This window comes from Rhyacophila brunnea, unplaced genomic scaffold (assembly GCF_057557595.1).
Source record: "Rhyacophila brunnea isolate RB1 unplaced genomic scaffold, BYU_Rbru_1.0 scaffold_366, whole genome shotgun sequence".
In the NCBI taxonomy this organism is placed as follows: Eukaryota; Metazoa; Arthropoda; class Insecta; order Trichoptera; family Rhyacophilidae; genus Rhyacophila; species Rhyacophila brunnea.
This window is the reverse complement of record NW_028233033.1, coordinates 24,466-32,872: the sequence shown is the minus strand read 5'-3', so window position 1 is coordinate 32,872 and position 8,407 is coordinate 24,466. Positions and strand designations below refer to the sequence as shown.

At 44.9% G+C, this 8,407-nt stretch overlaps 5 protein-coding genes across 5 annotated transcripts; 3 read left to right on the top strand and 2 right to left on the bottom strand.

Annotated features, from left to right (window-relative positions):
• Positions 1–561: 561 nt before the first annotated feature.
• On the bottom strand, positions 562–952 carry LOC147067632 (histone H2A). Its single transcript, XM_085953490.1, has one exon. The coding sequence runs from the start codon at positions 950–952 to the stop codon at positions 578–580; it is 375 nt and encodes a 124-aa protein (XP_085809616.1). The 3' UTR covers positions 562–577.
• Positions 953–1,275: 323 nt separating this feature from the next.
• Positions 1,276–1,650, top strand: LOC147067631 (histone H2B-like). The gene has a single exon (XM_085953499.1). It carries the CDS (start codon positions 1,276–1,278, stop codon positions 1,648–1,650), a length of 375 nt encoding a protein of 124 aa, XP_085809625.1.
• A 1,415-nt stretch (positions 1,651–3,065) lies between these two features.
• On the top strand, positions 3,066–4,349 carry LOC147067630 (uncharacterized). The gene has a single exon (XM_085953489.1). It carries the CDS (start codon positions 3,514–3,516, stop codon positions 4,219–4,221), a length of 708 nt encoding a protein of 235 aa, XP_085809615.1. The 5' UTR covers positions 3,066–3,513; the 3' UTR covers positions 4,222–4,349.
• Positions 4,350–6,298: 1,949 nt separating this feature from the next.
• LOC147067629 (histone H4) lies at positions 6,299–6,610 on the bottom strand. The gene has a single exon (XM_085953498.1). It carries the CDS (start codon positions 6,608–6,610, stop codon positions 6,299–6,301), a length of 312 nt encoding a protein of 103 aa, XP_085809624.1.
• A 506-nt stretch (positions 6,611–7,116) lies between these two features.
• LOC147067628 (histone H3) lies at positions 7,117–7,527 on the top strand. Its single transcript, XM_085953497.1, has one exon. The coding sequence runs from the start codon at positions 7,117–7,119 to the stop codon at positions 7,525–7,527; it is 411 nt and encodes a 136-aa protein (XP_085809623.1).
• Positions 7,528–8,407: the final 880 nt, after the last annotated feature.

The window sequence follows — 8,407 nt, the reverse complement described above, 5'->3', positions numbered from 1 at the left end:
ATCCATACCTTGTCATATTATCTCGCCGTCCATCTACCACAATTAATTAATTAATTAATTAATTATAATAATGTCGCTAAACACGTTATATAGATATAATCAATAGATGCTCCTCACCTATATAAATACATATATCACAATCATTATCCTACAAAACTATTTAAAACTGAAACCGCCACACCATACGAGTAGTTTAAACAAACAAGAGATCGACACATCGCATCTCTATCTCCTCATTAATTACTACGAAATTATATACCTACCTACCTACTTACTTATTTTAGATGTATTTTCAAATTTTGAATTTCCAGAACATTTATTGTAATATGGACAGTTCTCTCTGTGCGCATTCATTGCTAATTAATACCTATAATAATAACAATTTGAATACTACCTACTTTCGATGAATAATTATTTCAATCAATTTTATAAGCAACAATAACGAGCTCGACACGTTCGCTACCAGTCGGATTTGAATAAAAATGGCGGCCCTGAAAAGGGCCTTTTGTACGACGATAGATGGATTATTGCATGTAATCATAGAAGATACGATTTTTTTTTTTTTATTTATTTTTTTTTACGCCTTCTTCTCAGTCTTCTTGGGCAAGAGCACCGCCTGGATGTTGGGCAGCACTCCTCCCTGGGCGATGGTGACACCGGAGAGCAGCTTGTTCAGCTCCTCGTCGTTGCGGATGGCGAGCTGCAAATGACGAGGGATGATCCTGGTCTTCTTGTTGTCGCGGGCCGCGTTTCCCGCCAACTCGAGTACTTCGGCGGCGAGGTATTCCATGACGGCGGCCAGGTACACCGGCGCACCAGCGCCCACCCTCTCGGCGTAGTTTCCCTTGCGCAGGAGTCTGTGTATGCGACCGACGGGGAACTGGAGTCCGGCGCGATTCGAACGAGACTTTGCCTTTCCCTTGACTTTACCGCCTTTTCCGCGACCAGACATGGCGAGATGTGGTAGTGTTGAAAATTAACTGTGCGAAAGATGCGCGTCGATCTGAATCGACGGACGGTCCTTTGAAGAAAGCTCACTCAGGGATATCCAAAGCTCTATTTTGTGATGGCGTGCGGTGCGCCCGTAGCGGGAGACGTGCGCCGCATCACGCGACCCGCAAAGCCGCGCGCCGTTCGCTCTACACAGCGATGGCAAGCGGTAAAAAAAAAAAATTTCGGCAGATTCTCACTCGAGCCACCGCCGCCGATTGACACCGCACCTACCTAATCTATCTATATATCCGTATTGTATCGTAATACCCATCGCCGATCATCATGCCGCCCAAGACTAGCGGAAAGGCCGCCAAGAAATCCGGCAAAGCCCAGAAGAACATCTCCAAGGGAGACAAGAAGAAGACAAAGAGGAGGAGGAAGGAGAGTTACGCAATCTACATCTACAAGGTGCTCAAGCAGGTGCACCCCGACACCGGAATCTCCAGTAAGGCGATGAGCATCATGAACAGCTTCGTCAACGACATCTTCGAGAGGATCGCCGCCGAAGCGTCGCGCCTCGCCCACTACAACAAGCGCTCCACCATCACCAGCAGGGAGATCCAGACCGCCGTCAGGCTCCTTCTGCCCGGAGAGCTCGCCAAGCACGCCGTCAGCGAAGGAACAAAGGCAGTCACCAAATACACCAGCTCCAAGTGAAGTCCATGAAAATGAAGAAAGAAGAAAAAAAACCAGCAAAGGCCCTTTTAAGGGCCGCCAATATTTTCAAATCGAATTGATCGAATCGCATGTTTCGCTAGTCTCATTATCGCTATTAATATTATGCCAAGCAGGAAAAATAAATAAATCGACTGACTGCCTACCTATTGTAATAATAATAATACGAATATTTGTTACAATAATTATCTTGTATCTGCGCTTATAATTATATCATTATCCAACACCATATTATAAACTAGACTAGATAACTAACTAAGCCCGCCACGAAGGATGATTTGATAGGAAAATAATAAGAATCAATCTATCTGTGAATATTATTTTATTATTATTAAGTACAACAGTACCCACCTAAGTAAGTCAGTAAGTAGAACAATAAGTCATCATTATACTATTGATAATATTATCCATACATCTTAGGTGAATGCATGCGTGCGTGCATCTGAAAAAGAAAATATCACATTAGATTTAGGTACATAATATTACACATCTGTTTGTTATCTCGATTATCGTCTGTGCGTGGAGGATTTTCATCGATCCTTCAACGGATGGACCTGCGATACATAAATAATGCGAATCGGATAATTTTGCATTGTACGATAGATTTTTTGGTACGTACGTACGTACGTACATGACACATAATTTCGGGAATAGTTTATTCCGAATCCCCCCCCCCCCGATCGATATCTTAAAATAATCCTTCCAGTGTCCAATGTCTTCATATTTGATTTCATATAGGTACTTAATAGTAACAATGACATTAGTAATTCGTGTTTCGGTCTCGCACTTATGGTTATGGTTGTCGATTTCGGCTGCTATGGTTTTCTACTCTCATATGTGCGTTGTTACATGCCAGTATGCTTTGCATCGGTCATATTAAACACACTCATAATATTATATTATCATATTTAATTATTTAATTAATTATTTAATTAATTAATTAATTGATTATAACTATTTATTTACGATATCTATCTATCGCGGGAGGGAGGGAGGGAGGGAGGCGCAGTGAGCGAGCGAGCGACCGATCGCGCCGTACCTATCGCAATCCATTGTTAGGTAAGTAATTATTCGAATTGAACATTCTATTCTCATGTCGTGCTTCTTTATTTACCATCGTGCACAATACCATGCACCATCGTCGCCTGCTGCTCCTTCGTGAACACTGCGGACTGCATCGAGCACCGCGGGGCCGCCGCCGTCGTCTTCGCCCGATACGAGTAATGTTTGTATGCCGCGATCGTCTTGTGCTAACTCCGGCCGACTCGGGGGCGGATCGCGACGCCCGTGGGGGCGCCAGGGGCCCGCGGCCGATCGCAACCGCGAGGAGGTATATCGACGCGCCGGACGAAGGCTCGATCGTTGGAATCTGATAATTCTTAACGAATCTACGGCCATTTTCCCGACACGTTATGTGCGCGCGCGGACACAATTCCAATTTGAAACGCATCCCGCGAGCCCGAGGACAGACTCGCGACCATTCGCCCGCTTTGAAACGACAGACAGATCGGTGGGCGGCGCGACCGCCCGCCCCTGAGCCCCCTCGCTAGGGCGGCGGCCGCGAAAAATTGAAAAATATCGAGAGATCGAAGCAAAAATGCCGGTGCAATTCGTGACTAAAATCGCCGATCTAGACGGACATCATCTCTGAGAGCGGCGTTCGCACATCGGTACTGCGGCACCCGTCTCGCTCTCGCCGTATACAATCCGCGAGCCGTTCGAGTCGTTTCACTCTAGCGCATCGTACAGATAGATAGCAAGCAAGCAAGCAGAATATACGCCGCGATACAATATAATTTAATATTATATTTCATTCTATTATTCAATCAATCGAATAACGCAAAGATGGCAGATACAGCAGCACCCGTCACCGCTTCGCCGGTGCCCTCTACCCCTGCGAAGAAATCGGCAGCAGGCAAAGCCGCGAAGAAGCCCAAGGTCAAGCCGACGCATCCCAAGACCTCTGAGATGGTCAACAGCGCCATCAAAGAGCTGAAAGAGCGCGCCGGATCCTCCCTGCAGGCGATAAAAAAATACATCTCGGCCAACTACAAGGTGGACGCCGACAAGCTGGCGCCCTTCATCAAGAAATACCTGAAGGGTGCCGTCGAATCCGGCGCCCTAGTGCAGACCAAGGGCAAGGGGGCCTCCGGTTCGTTCAAACTGGAAGCCGGCAAGGCCAAATCGGCGGGCGGCTCCACCTCCGGTAAGAAGCCCGCCGCGAAGAAATCGCGCCCCGCCTCATCCAAGGAGAAGAAGGGCGCCGCAGCCGGCGGAGGCAAGTCTTCGGCGGCAGCCGCAAAGAAGAAGCCCGCGACCGCCATGAGAAAGTCGTCGGCCCCTCTTGAAACCGCGGCCAGATCGGCCGCAGCCGCCAAGAAAGCTGCCTCTCCCAAGAAGGCCGCCCCCGCCGCCAAGAAGGCCGCCAAGCCCAAGACGCCGACCAAGGCGAAAAAGTCCGCCAAGCCGCCCACGAAGAAGCCGAAGGCGCCAAAGCCCAAGAAGGCCGCTGCGAAGAAGCCCGCCGCGAAGAAAGCCGCTGCGAAGAAGTAAGACGCCGTGATCGAATCTAATCTAATCATCACGATGACGATGATGCGACGACGGCAGCCCGGGAAGGGGGGGTATCTCGGGTGGATGACGACGACGACGACAATAGACGAGATGAATGAGGATAGAGATGGAGATGAATAATACGCGTTCGCTCGCATTTTATTGAAACAAAAGCCCTTTTCAGGGCTACCAACACAATTCAGGTGTCGAATGATATCGAGCACGTATCAATACGCAAATTGCACTCACTCACCTACCTAGGTAAAATTTTAAATCAACACGAAATTCAAAATAAAATTTTGGTGGTTTGGTTGGTTGATTTTGAGTTAGGTTAGGTTTGATTTAATTAGGTTAGGTTTGTTCGGTTAGGTTAGGTTTGATTTGGTTAGGTTAGGTTTGTTCGGTTAGGTTAGGTTTGATTTGGTTAGGTTAGGTTTGTTCGGTTAGGTTGGGTTTGATTTGGTTAGGTTAGGTTAGGTTTGTTCGGTTAGGTTAGGTTTGATTTGGTTAGGTTAGGTTTGTTCGGTTAGGTTGGGTTTGATTTGATTAGGTTAGGTTTGTTCGGTTAGGCTAGGTTTGATTTGATTAGGTTAGGTTTGTTCGGTTAGGTTAGGTTTGATTTGATTAGGTTAGGTTTGTTCGGTTAGGTTAGGTTTGTTAACCGACTGACCCGACGTTGGCTTAATTGTGTTAAATGCCCCGATCAGTCTTTGAACGTTTTGTGTTTTCTGTCTACTTTTTTCATATATAAAATCGTTTTTTCAATTAATATTTGATAATAAAGAAATCCCGAATCCCGAGAAAAGATCGGAATTTCCCGAAATTTTTAAAATTCCCGTCGGGTAATTCCCGAAACCCAACTCTAGTCACAACTACATTATCTGAAGTCTGAACATAATTAATTTCATATTTGAACGAATAATGGAATTTTAAAAATTTCGGGAAATTCCGATCTTTTCTCGGGATTCGGGATTTCTTTATTATCAAATATTAATTGAAAAAACGATTTTATATATGAAAAAAGTAGACAGAAAACACAAAACGTTCAAAGACTGATCGGGGCATTTAACACAATTAAGCCAACGTCGGGTCAGTCGGTTAACAAACCTAACCTAACCGAACAAACCTAACCTAATCAAATCAAACCTAACCTAACCGAACAAACCTAACCTAATCAAATCAAACCTAGCCTAACCGAACAAACCTAACCTAATCAAATCAAACCCAACCTAACCGAACAAACCTAACCTAATCAAATCAAACCTAGCCTAACCGAACAAACCTAACCTAATCAAATCAAACCCAACCTAACCGAACAAACCTAACCTAACCAAATCAAACCTAACCTAACCGAACAAACCTAACCTAACCTAATCAAATCAAACCTAACCTAATCAAATCAAACCCAACCTAACCGAACAAACCTAACCTAACCAAATCAAACCTAACCTAACCGAACAAACCTAACCTAACCTAACCAAATCAAACCCAACCTAACCGAACAAACCTAACCTAACCAAATCAAACCCAACATAACCGAACAAACCTAACCTAACCAAATCAAACCTAACCTAACCGAATAAACCTAACCTAATCAAATCAAATCAAACCCAACCTAACCGAACAAACCTAACCTAACCTAACCAAATCAAACCTAACCTAACCGAATAAACCTAACCTAATCAAATCAAATCAAACCCAACCTAACCGAACAAACCTAACCTAACCAAATCAAACCTAGCCTAACCGAACAAACCTAACCTAACCAAATCAAACCTAACCTAATCAAATCAAATCAAATCAAACCTAACCTAACGTAATCAAATCAAACCTAACCTAACCGAACAACAGCTGCATGCATTATTACTGCGATACTATACGAATGCAAACGGATCGAACGAAATAGACATGGTGGCCCTGAAAAGGGCCGTTTGTATGTGAGTAGATAGATATATTCACATAATAATAGTTAAGCGGGCGTAGCATAAAAACCAACCCACTCATCCATCATTATGCGTAGTCAGTCTGTATTGTATCTAGACGAGACGATACGATGAAAGGCATTATATTGGCCAGCTTAGCCGCCGAAACCGTACAGGGTGCGACCCTGTCTCTTCAGGGCGTACACGACGTCCATGGCGGTGACGGTCTTCCTCTTCGCGTGCTCCGTGTAGGTGACGGCGTCCCTGATGACGTTCTCGAGGAACACCTTCAGGACTCCTCGGGTCTCTTCGTAAATCAAGCCAGATATGCGCTTGACTCCGCCGCGACGAGCCAGACGACGGATCGCAGGCTTCGTGATGCCCTGGATGTTATCGCGAAGAACCTTCCTGTGACGCTTGGCGCCCCCTTTTCCCAATCCCTTTCCTCCTTTACCGCGACCGGTCATCTTGTATGAGTGTCAAAAAGTGGATGATGTCAAAAATCGAAACGATGCGATGCGCTCACTGCGGCCGCTAGACGAATTATAAAATTTTGCTCCCTGCGACGTCTCTTTTATAGACGCTCGTCTCGCGCGTATGCGACGTCTCGCTCGCTTCCTTGCGAAATCAAGGCGCGGGCGAGTGCGTCTCGCTCTGGCGCGTCGCGGCGCAACCACGCCCAGCGCTGCGCATTTCGCGCAAAGCGAGTGCGCAATAAAGATAACGGCTATAATTAATAATTGCGGAATAGAATAAAAAGAGATATTTTCAAAAAAAATTAACTTTCAGGCAATATTTCGACCTCAAAACGATACGCCGACAAAAATGATCACCCCCACTGTTCAGCCGAAGGCGACCGCATCGACCAATCGCAGCGAGCGGATCTCTCTATATAGTCACCCCGTCTGCGGGATCGCGTGCACACTTCTCGTTGAACGCTCGTTTCAGAACCTACTACTTTGAAGAAGAAGACATGGCTCGTACCAAGCAGACTGCCCGAAAATCCACCGGTGGAAAAGCTCCCCGCAAACAGCTCGCCACGAAGGCCGCGAGGAAAAGCGCGCCGGCCACAGGGGGCGTGAAGAAGCCCCATCGTTACAGGCCCGGTACGGTCGCTCTCCGTGAGATCCGCCGTTATCAGAAGAGCACTGAGCTCCTCATCCGCAAGCTGCCCTTCCAGCGACTGGTGCGCGAGATCGCTCAAGATTTCAAGACCGATCTGCGCTTCCAGAGCTCGGCCGTCATGGCGCTGCAGGAGGCCAGCGAGGCGTACCTCGTCGGTCTATTCGAGGACACGAACCTTTGCGCCATCCACGCCAAACGCGTCACCATCATGCCCAAAGATATCCAGCTGGCGAGACGAATCCGCGGCGAACGCGCTTAAGAATTAAAAAAAAAAAAATAATATTTATCATACCTATCGCAAAAGGCCCTTTTCAGGGCCGCAAATTTTTTGACATTCGAATGTTTACGCAACCGTGAGCGAGCGATCGGCCGTTATGTGCCTATAATAATATATTTATATATACCTATTTATCCAAGTATAATATATTATTATCATCCTGCGTGTTCCACTATTTTTGGATAAAAATAGGTTTGTTAGTAATATTGCGTTTGTTGTATGTAATTGATCAATTAAGCAGTTGATTAGATAAAATATACTCACCATCTAATAATAACGCAACGCTGCGTACGTAGTGCGTTGTGTGTGAGGCGAGATTCATTAAATAATATCTACCCACATAATATTAATTAAACAGCCTCCTTATATTACCTATTATTTTAGAAAACGCACCAATCTCTTATCAAAACGCGTTTTCTATCCGTCAGTCCACCACCATCCATACCTTGTCATATTATCTCGCCGTCCATCTACCACAATTAATTAATTAATTAATTAATTATAATAATGTCGCTAAACACGTTATATAGATATAATCAATAGATGCTCCTCACCTATATAAATACATATATCACAATCATTATCCTACAAAACTATTTAAAACTGAAACCGCCACACCATACGAGTAGTTTAAACAAACAAGAGATCGACACATCGCATCTCTATCTCCTCATTAATTACTACGAAATTATATACCTACCTACCTACTTACTTATTTTAGATGTATTTTCAAATTTTGAATTTCCAGAACATTTATTGTAATATGGACAGTTCTCTCTGTGCGCATTCATTGCTAATTAATACCTATAATAATAACAATTTGAATACTACCTACTTTCGATGAATAATTATTTCAATCAAT